The sequence below is a fragment of the Rhinolophus ferrumequinum genome, chromosome 17 (genome assembly GCF_004115265.2).
Source record: "Rhinolophus ferrumequinum isolate MPI-CBG mRhiFer1 chromosome 17, mRhiFer1_v1.p, whole genome shotgun sequence".
Classification (NCBI taxonomy): domain Eukaryota; kingdom Metazoa; phylum Chordata; class Mammalia; order Chiroptera; family Rhinolophidae; genus Rhinolophus; species Rhinolophus ferrumequinum.
The window spans coordinates 38910737-38926280 of NC_046300.1; the positions used below are offsets into that span (position 1 = coordinate 38910737).

Sequence of the window (15544 nt, forward strand, 5' to 3'; positions counted from 1 at the left end):
GGAGCTAGCAATGGCCAGAGGGTCAACTTTAGGATGAAAGTAGAAAGATGCAAAGGGTAAATCATCTGCCATTGGGCCGTACTGCTTGCATTGAGTGTTAATGCACTTTTTCAGAGATGGAAGCAAGGAGAAGAGAGCCAAGGAGTGCTCCTGAGAATGCATCTGTGCTCGAGTTAAAGGCACATTGAGTGGCAAGACCTAATTTCTCTGTAAGTGGAGCAGAAATATCACACTGGTGTTTTCTCTGTGTGGGTGCAAAGATCGGCATTTTCCAGGGCTGCAGCATCATGGAAAATAGACAAGACAGAGTCAAGAAGCTGTCCTAAGGGGGCATGATACGTCAGAGCTCAGCCTTGAGAAGAGTTGTGCAGCAAACAGGGACATTATCTTGTGAAGAATTGATTAAAAATCAGTTCTTCTGAAATTACATCCCCATGGAGCAAAGCATGAGCTCACTGGCCTCAGTCTATTGGAACAGAGAGGTAAAACATTTATCAGAGGAGGGAACCCATTAAAGAAGAAATAACAGCCAAGTCACAAGAATCAACACCTATTGCTTCTTTCTGGAAAGGAGATGGTTCTCTGGAGTCCCATGAAGCCAGGGTTTGGATGTGGCTCCTGGGTGATTCTATATTTGCCAATAGCCCTGGGTGAGGTAGATGCCATCTATCAGTTCAACTTCTTGGCCTCTCAAATTTTGTTCTCCATCCAAACCTAACTCTTCATATGTCTCCCGTGGTGTACCAGTTGCTTTTACCATTGGGCCTTAGCCTATGCACATGCCTCTGCCTGGGACCGTCCCCCTCCTTTATCCCTGCTTAACTCCTATTGCTCGTGACCGAATCTGCTTTCTCCAGGAAGTAATTCTGGATTACCATGGCTGAGTTAGTGCTTCTTCCCTTTACTCCTCTTCTTACCTCCCTGTTACCATACTGTTACCATGGATCCCTCTCTTGTCCCAGAGTCCCTTGAAGATAAGGACTTTGTTCTTGCCCCATATTTATTGAGGTGTAATTTATACTAATAAAATTCACCCTTTTAAAATGTACAGATTGATAAATTTTGACAAAGGCACACAGAAATGTAACCACCACCACAAGCGAGTTACAGAACCGTTCCATCTGCCCGGAAAGTTCCCTTGTGCCCCTTTGCAAGCAAACCCCACCCCACCCCCAGACCCTACAACAACTGAACCGTTATCTGTCTTTATACTTTGGCATTTTTTAGAATGTCATGTGAATGTCATCAAACAGTATGTAGTCTTTTGTGTCTGACTTCTTTCACTTCATTTCACCAGTGAAGTGCTTTGGATATTTACCCACTTTGTTGTATGGATCAGTAGTTGATTTCTTTTTATTGCTGAGTTGGTATCCATTACAGGAACATACTGCAATTTGTTTACCCATTCACTAGTTGATGGCCATTTTAGATTCCAGTTTGGCACTATTCCCAATAAAGAGTCTACAAACATTATATACGAGTCTTTCTGTGTAATTTGTGTTTTCAGTTCTCTTGGGTTCTTGGGTAGGTCCTATGAATGGAATTGCTCAGTCATTTTATAAGAAATTGCTCAACTCTTTTCCAAAGTGATTGCTAAACTATTTTGCAAAGTGACTTATTTTACATTCTTACCAAATATATGTGCGAATTTCAATTGCTTCACATCTTCATCAAAACTTGGTATTGTCAGTCTTATTTTAACCATTTTAGGGTTGGTGTGGTGATATCCCATTGTGGCTTTAATTTATATATCCTTGATAACTATTAATGTTGAGCATCTTTTCATGTTCATATTTGCTGTTCAGGTCTGTTCAAATTTTTGCCCTCCCCCCCTTTAGTTTTTATAGATTTTTTGTTTTATTGAGTTGCAAGAGTTCTTTATATATTTTGGATACAAATCCTTTATGAGATATCTTTTGCAAATATTTACTCCCAGTCTGTAGTTTTTGAAAAAATATTTTTCTTAAGTATGTTTTTCAAAAAATAGAAGTTTATAATTTTTATAGTTTGATGTATCGATTTTATTTGTTATGGTTCATGCTTATTTTGTCCCTTCTAATAAACCTTTGCCTAACTCCAAAACACTAAGTTTTTTTTCTATGCTTTCTTTGAAAAGTTTTATAATTTGAACTCCCACATTTAGGACCATGATCCATTTAGAAATAATTTTTGTGTATGTCGTACAGTAGGCTTGAAAAAAGGATTTTTTTTCATATTGATTTTTCCAGCAGCATTTAATAAATGACCATCCTTCCCCTCCATTGAATTATCTTTGAAACTGTCAGAAATTAATTGTGTGTGTGTGTGTGTGTGTGTGTGTGTATCTGCATTCTTTATTCTTTTTATTCATCTATAAGTCTATCCTCATATTAATACCACATGTGCTTGATGGGTAGCTTTACAATATGTCTTAAAATCAGATAGTGTAGGTCCTCCAACTTTGCCCTTTTTTTAAAAAATTGTTTTGGCTATATCAAGTCTTTTTCATTTGCATAAAAATTTTTGAATTAGTTTATCCATTTAAAAAACTATACTAGTATTTTGATTTGGGTTGCATTGACTATAGATCAATTAGGGGAAATTTTACATCTTAACTATATTGAGTCTACCAAATCATGAACACTACATTAAGACTTTTCCAGGTCTTCTTTAAATTCTCTCAGCCATGTCGTAGAGTTTTCAGTGTACAGATCTTGTATGTATTTTGTGAAAGTTATTTCTAAGTGTTCCATGTTTTTTGATGCTATCAATTAGTATTTTTAATTTAAATATTCAATTATTTACTGCTAGTGTAGAAATATAATTGATTTTTTTATATATTGACTTTGTATACTGTGATTTTCCTAAATTCACTTATTAGTTCTAGTAGCATCTTAGGAGATTCCATAGAATTTTCTTCATTGATGATCATGTTCTCTGCAAATAAAAACAATTTTAATTCCCATCGGATTTTTTTTTCTTACCTTATTGCATAGGTTAGAATGTTTAGTACAATGTGAATAGTACAGTATAAGGTAAGAGTGGACAACCTTGTATTCTTCCTGCTCTTGGGAGGAAAACATTCACCCTTTAACCATTAAGCATGGCATTAGCTACAGGTTTTTATAAAAGTTCTTTATCACATTGAGGAAGTTCCCTTCTATTCCTTATTTGCTGATAGTTTTAATTATGAATGGCTGTTGAATTTTGTCAAGTGTTTTTTTCAGGGACTTTTCTCCCCATTTTATCCCCAATGCTTAAACCATTTTTGCATATTTGAGGCACTTCATAGACATTTGTTGCTTGAATGAAACTGAGCTAAATACCTCTGAGAGTGCAAGGACACACTTCAAACACTCAAAAGCATGAGATGGCCTAGGGAGACTTAAGTGAATTTGAATGCCTATTATTGTCAGGGTATTAGATTTGCCTAAATGGTTTCATGCAGTTTTACAGCATTCCTATGAAGTAATTATTTCCATTTTAAAAATAGAGAATAAGCAATAGTTGGAATTATTACAAAGCTATAATATGGTTGGGATGTGGGAAAGAAGTCCTGTGTTTTATGCATCAATAGGAATAAAAAGAATCATGAGAGACGTCATCAAAATGGCGGCGTGAGGTGAGCCTCTGTAAAGCTCCCCTGGAATTTACAACTAATTGAACAACAATAACTCCACAAAGGACTCCCTGCACAGCAGATAGGCAAGACGAAGAGGCCCACTACTGAATTCACCTAAAGGTGGGCGAATCTAGCAAGCTGGTGAGGAGGGAAGGGAGAAGTGCGGAGACGGAGCCACGCAGGCACAGGATGCAGACCTAGCTCAGTGCTCCGAGCTCGCTGCGTCCCGGAGCTACCGCAGCTGCAGGACAGAGAAGAACTCGGACTGCTAGGGTTCCCCTTATGGCCCACATATAGGGCTGAGGGGGCAGCATATAACACAGCTGAACCCAACGCTCATGGCAGAGACCTCGGAGAAAAGACTGAGGGAAGAAGGCTGAAAATGGTGGTTTAAGCCCTCACTGCTGAGCAGAGAACGGAAGCCTTAGGCATTGAGACTAGCTGCCTCCTCCCTACCCTCCCAGAGCTCACCCCGCTCCCACCTGCCTGGTGCTAGAAGCGGAACAGTAGCAGTGTCAGATCAAAAGAACAGAATATTTGCTGTTCTGAGAACTGTGGACCGCAGACACAGATTCACAGCCCAACTAGTTCTTGCAAAGGGGTGGGAACTATGGAAACAGGACCGGCTGTGGTGGTGGTCGCTGCCATTGCTCTGGGCCACCTCTCACAACTCACCCCACCCCTGGCCCCACCTATCTGGGCAGATCCCTGCAGGAGTAAACAGAGCTGCTGAAACATACGGGCTCTGAATCTGGTGCAGGAAGAGCTTTGGAACTTCAAAAGCTCTCCGCATACCCACACGGACACTGCGCCCTGTGACCCAGGCGAACTATTAACAGAGGAGAAGCCCGTCTCCCAGGGAATCCCCCCATTGTGTGAGAAGCTGGAATAGTGCAGAGAAAACATAGCACTACTGTGTGAGAGAAGGAAAAAAAAGGCTGCAGTCAGAGAGAAAATAAAACATTCTACCAACAAGTACTGGAAAACAAAAGAAAGACCTCTTCCTATCAACCTGTTGCACAAGCCACTCCTGTGGAAGAGAAATAATAAATCAGTAATTGCCATGAATAACCAAGGCAACAAGACAGCTCAGAAAGAAAGTGAAAAATCTCCAGAAAAGAAACTTAAAGATATAGAAATATGTGATTTAAATGACAGAGAATTCAAGATTGCAGTTCTGAAAAAACTCAACGAGATGCAAGAAAACACAGAAAGGCAGTTTAATGAACTCAGAAATGCAATCAAAGAACAACATGAGCTTTTTACTGAAAGAGATTGAAATTTTAAAAAGAACCAAATAGAATTTCTGGAGATTAAGAACTCAATAGAAGAAATTAAGAATGAAATAACCAGCTTAGGTAGTAGAGTTGACCAGATGGAGGAAAGAATCAGTGACATCGAAGATAGAAACCTGGAAATTACACAGATGGAAGAAAAAAGAGACTTGAGACTTAAAAGAAATGAAAGGACTCTACAAGAACTTTCTGACTCCATCAGAAAGAGCAATATAAGAATAATGGGCATACCAGAAGGAGAAGAAAGAGAGAAGGGAACAGAGAATATATTCAAACAAATTGTTGATGAGAACTTCCCAATCTTGTGGACAGAACTGGATCCTCTAATCCAAGAAGCAAATAGAACACCTAATTACCTCAATCCCAACAGGCCTTCTCCAAGGCACATTGTATCGAAGCTGTCTAAAATCAACAACAAAGAAAGAATCCTCAAGGTAGCCAGGGAAAAGAAGATGGTAACCTACAAAGGAAAGCCCATTAGATTATCCTCAGATTTTTCAGCAGAAACTCTACAAGCCAGGAGGGAGTGGAACCTAATATTCAAACTATTGAAAGAGAGAAATTATGAGCCAAGAATAATATATCCAGCAAAGATATCCTTTAGATATGAAGGAGGAATAAAGACCTTTCCAGACATACAGAAGCTGAGGGAATTTTCTAATAAACGACCTGCACTACAAGAAATACTAAAGGAGGCTATTCGACCACCATCAACAGGGACAATTTGTGGCAACCAAAACATAAAAAGGGGGAGAGTAAAGGCCTGAACTGGAATATGGGAATGGAGAAAGTAAGCGTGCTGAAGAAAATGGAATACTCTAAATATCAAACTTTCTTTTACATAAACTTAAGGGTAACCACTCAAAAAAAATCCAGAACTGAAATATATACTGTAAGAAAAGAAGAAAGAGAGGGAAACATCATAGAATACCACCACACAGAAATAATAGACAACAACAAAAAGGCAAAGAAACAATGGAGACACAGCCTTACCAGAAAACTAAAGGTAGAATGACAGGAAATCCTTACATATCAATAATTACCCTAAATGTAAATGGACTGAACTCACCAATAAAGAGGCACAGAGTAGCAGATTGGAGCAAAAAACTAAACCCAATCATATGCTGTCTCCAAGAGACACATCTCTACAAGGACAAGCATAGACTCAAAGTGAAAGGGTGGAAATTGACACTCCAAGCAAATGGTACCCAGAGAAAATCAGGTGTAGCCATATTGATATCAGATGAAACAGACTTCAGGGTGAAAAAGATAACAAGAGACAAAGATGGACATTTCATAATGGTAAAGGGACTATACAACAAGAAGACATAACAGTCATCAATATTTATGCCCCCAATCAGAGAGCACCAAAATATACCAAGCAACTACTAACAGAACTAAAAGGGAGAAATTGACCAAAACACAATTATACTAGGGGACTTAAATACATCATTGACAGCTATGGATAGATCATCCAAACAGAAAACAAATAACGAAATAGCAGCCCTAAATGACACATTAGATGAAATGGACATAATTGACATATATAGAGCACTTCATCCTAAAACATCAGACTATACATTCTTTTCTAGTGTACATGGAACATTCTCAAGGATAGACCATATATTGGGACATAAAATCAGCCTCAGCAAATTTAAGAAGATTGAAATCATACCACGCATATTCTCTGATCAGAAGGCTTTGAAATTGGATATCAACTGCAAAAAGAAAGCAGGAAAAGACATAAATACATGGAGATTAAACAACATACTTTTAAAGAACTACTGGGTCAAAGAAGAAGTTAGAGGAGAGATCAAAAGATACATAGAAACAAATGACAATGAAAATACATCCTACCAAAAGTTTTGGGATGCAGCGAAAGCAGTTTTAAGAGGGAAATTTATATCATTACAGGCCTATCTCAAGAAACAAGAAAAATCCCAAATAAAATATCCTCGTGTTACACCTTAAAGAACTAGAAAAAGAAGAACAAGTGAAACCCAAGGTCAGCAGAAGAAAGGAAATAACAAAAATCAGAGCAGAACTAAATGAAATAGAGAACAAAAAGACAATAGAAAAAATTAATGTGACAAAGAGCTGGTTCTTTGAAAAGATTAACAAAATTGACAAACCGTTGGCTAGACTCACTAAGATAAAAAGAGAGAAGACACTAATTAACAAAATCAGAGATGAAAAAGGGGAAGTTATCACGGACACCACAGAAATACAAAGGATCATCCAAGAATACTATGAAGGACTATATGCCACCAAATTCAATAACCTAGAAGAAATGGACAATTTCTTAGAAACATATAGCCTTCCAAGGCTGAACCATGAAGAACTGGAAAATCTAAACAGACCAATCACCATTAATGAAATTGAATCAGTCATCCAAAACCTTCCCAAAAGCAAAAGTCCGGGACCAGATGGCTTCACTAGTGAATTCTACGAAACCTTCAAAGAGGACCTAATACCAATCCTGCTCAAACTCTTCCAAAAAATTGAAGAAGAGACAGTACTCCCTAACTCATTTTATGAAGCCAACATTACCCTGATACCAAAACTTGGTAAGGACACACAAAAAAGAAAACTACAGACCAATATCTCTGGTGAATACAGGTGCAAAAATCCTAAACAAAATTCTAGCAAATCAAATACAACAATGCATTAAAAAGATTATTCATCACGACCAAGTGGGGTTCATCCCCAGGGCACAAGGATGGTTCAACATCCACAAATCCATCAATGTGATACATCACATAAACAAAATAAAGGACAGAAATCATATGATTATATCAATTGATGTAGAAAAAGCATTTGACAAGATACAACATCCATTTATCATTAAAACACTTAATAAAATAGGTATAGAAGGAAAATACCTTAACATAATAAAGGCCATATATGACAAGCCCTCAGCTAATCTCATAATTAATGGTGAAAAACTGATGCCCTTTGCTCTACGCTCAGGAACACGATAGGGCTGTCCCCTATCACCTCTGCTGTTCAACATATGTTGGAAGTCCTTGCCAGAGCAATCAGGCAAGAGAAAGAAATGAAAGTCATCCAAATTGGGAATGAAGAAGTTAAATTATCACTCTTTGCAGAAGACATGATGCTATATATAGAAAACCCTAAAGACTCCACCAAAAAGCTATTAGAAACAATCAACGAATACAGTAAAGTTGCTGGCTACAAAATCAACGTACAAAAGTCCATTGCATTCCTATATACTAACAATGAAATCTCAGAAAAAGAAATACAAAAAACAATTTGTTTTGCAATTGCAGCAAGAAGAATAAAATACCTAGGAATAAACTTAACAAAGGATGTGAAGGACCTATATGCTGAAAACTATAAGGCATTTTTGAAAGAAATGGAAGAAGACACAAAGAAATGGAAAGACTTCCATGCTCATGGATTGGAAGAATCAACATAGTTAAAATGGCTATATTACTCAAAGCAATATACAGATTTAATGCAATCCCCATCAAAATCTCAATGGCATTTTTTAAAGAAATAGAACAAAAAATCATCAGATTTGTTTGGAACCACAAAAGACCCCGAATAGCCAAAGCAATCTTAAGAAAAAAGAACAATACTGGAGGTATCACACTCCCTGACTTTAGCTTGTACTACAGGGCAACAATAATCAAAACAGCATGGTATTGGCAGAAAAACAGACACATAGACCAATGGAATAGAATTGAGAACCCAGAAATAAAACCAATAAATATGGGCAGATATTTTTTGACAAAGAAGCTAAAAACATACAATGGAGGAAAGACAGCCTCTTCAATAAATGGTTTTGGGAGAATTGGAAAGCCACGTGCAAAAGAATGAAACTGGACTGCTATCTGTCACCATGTACCAAAATTAATTCAAAATGGATCAAAGACTTAAGCATAAGACCTGACACAATAAACTGCATAGAAGAAAATATAGGTACTAAACTTATGGACCTTGGGTTCAAAGAGCATTTTATGAATTTGACTCCAAAGGCAAGGGAAGTTAAAGCTAAAATAAATGAATGGGACTATATGAAACTTTAAAGCTTCTGCACAGCAAAAGATACCATCGACAAAATAAAGAGGCAACCAACTAAATGGGAGAAGGTTTTTGTAAACAGTGCCTCGATAAGGGGCTAATATCCAAAATATGCAAGGAACTCATGAAACTCAACAACAAAAAAACAAACAACCCAATTGAAAAATGGGCAGACGACCTGAAAAATGGGCAGACATTTCTCCAAACAGGACATACGAATGGCAAATAGACATATGAAAAAATGCTCAACATCACTAATCATCAGAGAAATGCAAATGAAAACCACAATGAGATATCACCTCACCCCAGTCAGAATGGCCATCATCAACAAGACAAATAGTAACAAGTGTCGGAGAGGCTGTGGAGAAAAAGGAACCCTCATACACTGTTGGTGGGAATGCAGACTGGTGCAGCCGTTATGGAAGGCAGTGTGGAGGTTCCTCAAAAAATTACGAATAGAATTACCATGTGACCCAGCAATCCCTCTCCTGGGTATCTACCCAAAAATCTGAAAACATTTATACATAAAGACACGTGTGCTCCAATGTTCATTGCAGCTTTGTTTACGGTGGCCAAGACATGGAAACAACCAAAATGTCCTTCGATAGATAAATGGATAAAGAAGTTGTGGTATATATACACAATGGAATACTATTCGGCGGTAAGAAAAGATGATATAGGAACATTTGTGACAACATGGATGGATCTTGAGAGTATGATGCTAAGCGAAATAAGTCAGACAGAAAAAGCAGAGAACCATATGATTTCACTGATATGTGGTATATAAACCAAAAACAACAGAAGAACAAGACAAACAAATGAGAAACAAAAACTCATAGACACAGACAATAGTTTAGTGGTTACCAGAGGTAAGGGGGGTGCGGGGTGGAAGATGAGGGTAAGGGGGATCAAATATATGGTGATGGAAGGAGAACTGACTCTGGGTGGTGAACACACAATGGGATTTATAGGTGATGTAATACAGAATTGTACACCTGAAATCTATCTAATTTTACTAACAATTGTCACCCCAATAAATTAAAAAAAAAAGAATCAGGAAATTCAAAAAACAACAAAAATATATATGCAAATGAGGTTGGTTTCAAATATGACGCAAGTTAAAATGGCATGTCATTTGGTTATTTGATGGAGTGAAAGAATCAGGAATCCAATTGGTCTGGATGCAAGAATGTTGTCCTTGGAATGACTGTTAGAAGGAAAAGTATGAAGAAAAAGTACTACTTGCGCTAAGAAGGAAAAGTACTGTTTGCACAATACTTCTCTCAGCCATCAATGATAACCTTATAATAATGTAACTTTAAGTTGTTGATTTTGCATTCCTGAGGATTTGATCTATAGATAAAGCGAAAAAGATTTAATTTTGGTTACAAATCAAAGTGTAAATGTTTATCAACCTTGACAAAGCAAAAGTTGAGATAGATTTGAAGGAAGTTAGAAAGTAGGAGAGAAATGAGAAAATTTTAGAGATGTTAACATTCTTATTTTCCAAAAATGGAACATTTAAGCCTCTCTGAGCCTTAGTTCATACCTGCAAAATGAGATACAAAGTCTTATCTATTCAAGTTGTGAGGATTAATGAATGTATGTCAGATGTTTAATTTGTGATAGGTACTCAACTAACTGTAGTAGTTATAGAGAGGAGAGAAGAGAGGTATGCCTGTGGCTAGAAAGAAATAAACCCATTCCACTAGAAGGGAGAACCTCAGCTTCAAGGCCCATAAACCACCTCTCCTGCAGGCTCTGTCACTGCCCAGATAGCGGGGTGCTGAGTCTGAGTAAGGAAACATCAGAGGTTGTGTGTCCTTCCCATCTGAATGACATGACAGCCCTGTGAGTGGTATCTTCCCCCTTTTACAGTCGAGGGAGTTAAAAGTCTTGAGTGGCCAACTGATTTGCCCAGGACCAGCCTTGAAATGGCTAAGCCATGGCTGAAACCCAGCAACTGTGACTCTGGATTCCATTGTCTGCCACTGTGCCAAGTGGCACAATGAATCTGAAACACTGGGTGAGCTTTTGGCATATCCTCTGTACACATTTCTAATGAATAGGTCCCTAGGTTTAATTAAAGGGAAAAAAAGATTAATTGTTTCTCCCAACAGCTGCAAATTATTTACATTGCTTTTGTGTTGATGGCTAATAAAAGAGCAAAGGAGTGCGGGGACAGCCCAGGGTGGCTGTAATTATTCTGGGATCCATAATGAAGCACTGGATTGAATACCAACATGCAAGCATGGATGAGTCTGCTGCCCGTTTTAGACCTGCTGTAGGCAGAGCTGCTCTCTGCCCTGGAAATGATGTAATAATCAGAAACAGGCCTCAGGGGCCAAGACTGGAGACTAGCAAGGCATATGTCCCTGCCCCACTTAACTACCTCTTAGTTCACGATTGCTATAGGATGGGTGAGAAGGAGCAAAGTGGTAGTCCAAGTTGAGGCTACCACCAATCCTGAAACAGCTCTTTACTGACCCTTTGAGGGATGATGGGGTCGGGAGGGGCCAGGAGACACTGAAATGAGGGTGTTCTCAAATCTGTGAGTTCTTGCTTTGCCATTGCTGTTGAAAAATGAATAATATGTATATATATTAAAATGGGTATTATATATTAGAATGTGTATTACATATATATTATATGAATGAATGTGTGTGTGTGTGTGTGTGTGTGCGCGTGCTGTGTGGATATCATGGAGTATGACAGTGTTTTTGGTTTTTCCCATTATGAACCCTTTGGCCATGTTGGGAGAGACCCACCTGCGGAAGTAGTTTCTTCATCGTTTCCTCATGATCACATCTACCTCTCAGGTTGCCACAGGGAGCGTTACATTACATAGGACAACACTTAAATTGTGAATCAGGGTGTGGTAAGTGTTGGTATCAGGACACCTGTGATTATTCTCGGGCTTCCTCTAATCTCTTTTGTTTCTAAAGCACCTACTCTGCATCCAGACTTCTATGAGAGTATGTGGAGGCAATAAAAGATCAAATCAAGGCACTCACAGTGGAGTAAACAGATTAACAGTTTAGAAAGATCACTCTTCATGGTAGTGCGGACGATGGGTTCAAGTGGGACAGGACTTCTAACGGGAAGACCAGTCCCTGCCGCTATTCATCTAGGAGACAGCTGGCCAGAACCAATGGTGGGTCCAATTAAGTTGAGGTCCGACATCCCAGCACACATTCACAGTTTGCTTGTTTGTTGATTGATGATGGACTTTAAAACGTCTATAGGTAGTAGCTTTTGAGAATGGAAACTTTCAATCAGTTTCTGATGTTATCTATACTGGACATAGATATCTATGACGATATCTATAATGGGATTTTGGTAAAGTAAAAGGTCCATGATCTTAGAGCCAGAGACTGTTTGAGTCTCAGTGCTGCCTTTATTTCTGTGTGCCTGGTGAGTGGTTGAACCTCTCTCTGCACTTCCCTGAAGCTTACTTGGGTGTAAAATGGGGCTGACATGCTCTACGTCCCTCATGTGGTCTCATTGGATGAGAGCCTATGATTAGGTCAATATACAATATTGATAAAATTATTATGGATTAGTTATTCAAATGATGATCTTATAAGTCAATCTTTTGTTTTGTTTTTTTCCCCATTGTTTTCTAGTCAACAAGCACAAGCCATGGATCGAGACTTCATATCATGGAGTGATTACTGAGAATAATGACACCGTCATTCTGGACCCACCCCTGGTAGCCCTGGACAAAGATGCACCGGTTCCTTTTGCAGGTAGGATGATGGCTTAGCATGGTTGGGCTTGGCTTCCTATGGAGACAGGTTGGGAGACAACTCACACAGCCCAGGCTCGGATTTCATAGCTATTCTCACTCTGCTGTGCATCTCTTAGATCGGCCTGTGATTTCAAAGCCATATGCCTGTTTTGATTTCTGGTGTGGATTCTGTATCTCCTTATAGTTTTTCTCTTTGGCGTCACCTCCTGTGAAAGATGCTTATTTCTTCTTTTTCTGAGAGATGGTATATTGCTGACGTGGCCCCTGGAGTCTGAAAAGTTGGGCTAGGTCGTTCTGCAGGGGAATTTTCTTTCTAGAAAGATGACCCACAGACAGGAGAAAATGGCCCCCTTCCCCACATATCATGGACAGGTGAAAACTTGCAGCTTGGGAGATTGGCAAGAGAAAAGGAAAAGAAAAAAGACAAGGAAATATTTGCTAAGGGTAGGACAGAGCTGTGCCCTTGAGCTTCAAAGTGGGCATGCTTTAGGAGATGGGCTCCACAGGCGGTGCCATGTTGCCCTCTGCAGCTCGTGGCCAGCCGTGGCCAGAGAGCCTTTTCATTGTTTTCCAGACTACGAGTACTTCCTCCTCTAACCTCCTGCATGGGCCAGGTCCCAGGAGGACTGTGTGAAGAGTATGGCTATGTCTCGTGTTTCCATAGATTTGGGCAAAGACGAGGGGATGAATGATGGCAGAGGGTGGAGAGATTGAACAAAGAATTTCTGAAGATGCCTGCATCATGAGTAATATTGTTAACATTTTATAACTGTCAGGAGAAAGACAGGAAATTTAATGAAGGTTTTCAAGATTTCTAGAAGATTGCTTTATGATAGATGGGTGCCAGACTGAGGTTTTCACCATGATGAAGTCTATTGTTTCTGACAGTCTGTCTGCTACATTATGAGCTACTTGGGCAGAAAGAAAAAAAAAAAGATCGACTCTTTTGCACTTCAAACAGAAAAGCTTTGGGAAGGTCCTTTTTTCATTGCGGAACATTGTAAAGTAAGGACCAAGGGGGTGGTTTAAATGGGGGCAAATTCAGCGTCATATGAAGGTAAACCCATAAGCATTCTTGCCAAGCATGGGGGAAGATGCACTTGACTGTCAGAAGAAGGCTTTAGATTGATTTTATGTAGAATGTACCACCTAGGGCATCTGACTGTGATTTGATTTCCATGGCGTTTAGAGTTGGGGCATCTTCCAGCCATCTTCCAGCCATCCTCAGAGGTCCCAGCTCAGCTGGATTCCACTTGGAAGTATAATTCCCATGCTGTCTTTAACACAAAAGATGAGGTGTCTCCCCCCAAAGCTTTGCCAGCCTGGGAATATTTCATTTCAGTTCGGCTCTTTCTTGGACATAACTCAATGGTACTGGGGTTAATCAGTAATTCTTAATCCCTGGAAATGAGATTTTTTTAAAACACACACTAGCAAACATGTTTGGTTTGTGGAAATGTTTGGTTTGGCATATACTGTGTGCTTAAAAAAATAGAGACAACATTTAGAAACTGGGAGATTTAGCATAAAAAACAGGATTCTGGTTTATCTTGATGCATCGGATCAGAAATACAAAGCTGAGCTGTGGCTTCGTTCTTCACTCTGTGCCGTGTGCCCCAGCTTCCCTCAGCCTCTTCTCTCAAAGCCTGTATGTGTGCAGAGGTCCTTCCCCCAAGGAGTTCTTCTCATTCACCTTTCATTCGAGTGGGTGACCCCTCTTTAAAACAGCAGAGACCAGAACCTATCTGGCCCCTACGTAATCTTTACAACATTATTGATTATATTCCCCATACTGTATTTGCTATCCCCGTGACTATATTGTGACTACCAATTTGTACTTTCTAATCCCTGCACCTTGTCCTCCATTCCTACCCCCCTCCCATCTAGCAACCAGCAGTCTTTTCTCTATGTGTCTGAATCTATTTCTGTTTTGTTTGCTCGTTTATTCTGTTCTTTAGATTCCACATGTAAGTGAGATCATATGGTATTTGTCTTTCTCGGTCTGACTTATTTCACTTAACATAAATCCTCTAGGTCCATCCATGTTATTGCAAATGGTAAGGTTTCATTCTTTTTTATGGCAGAGTAGTACTCTATTGTATAAATGTACCACAGTTTCTTTATCCGATTGTCTAACGATGGGCATCTCAGTTGTTTCCACATCTTGGCTATTGTGACTAGTGCTGCAATAAACATAGAGGTGCATATATTTTTTCAAATTAGTGTTTTGGATTTCTTTGGGTAAATACCCAAGAGTAGAATTGCTGGGTCATAAGGTAGTTCTATTTTTAATTTTTTGAAGAACCTCCATATTGTGCCCATGTGGCTGCACCAGTTTGCAGTCCCACCAACAGTGCACAAGGGTTCCCTTTTCTCCACATCCTCGCCAGCAACTTGTTGTTTGTTGATTTATTCATGACAGCATTCTGACCAGAGTGAAGTGGTGTCTCATTGTGGTTTTTATTTGCATTTCTCTGATGATTAGTTGAGCATCTTTCCATATGTCTGTTGGCCATCTGTATGTGCTCTTTAGAGAAATGTCTCTTCATGCCTCTGCCCATTTTTTAATTGGGTTGTTTTTTGGTGTTGAGTTGTATGAGTTTTTTTTTTTTTTTATAAATTTTGGATATTAACCCCTTATCAAATGTATCATCGGCAAATATCTTCTCCCATTCAGTAGGGCTTATCAGGAGGATCACTTCATAGACTGTGTCGCTGCCTGACCACCACGCTGTACACCTGAAGCTGAAGTAGAATAATATTGAATGTCAACTATAATTTATATATATATAGTCACGGGATGTAAAGTACAGCATAGGGAATGTAGTCAATGGTAGTGTAACAGCTATG

The 15544-nt window shown here is 39.1% G+C and overlaps 1 protein-coding gene across 1 annotated transcript in view; it reads left to right on the top strand.

Moving 5' to 3' along the window:
- Positions 1–15544, top strand: part of CLSTN2 (calsyntenin 2) — a 569251-nt gene that overhangs the window by 200482 nt on the left and 353225 nt on the right. The window contains exon 2 of the mRNA XM_033132678.1: positions 12570–12692. Coding sequence (XP_032988569.1) covers positions 12570–12692 — 123 coding nt within the window. The remainder of the gene's footprint in view (positions 1–12569; positions 12693–15544) is intronic.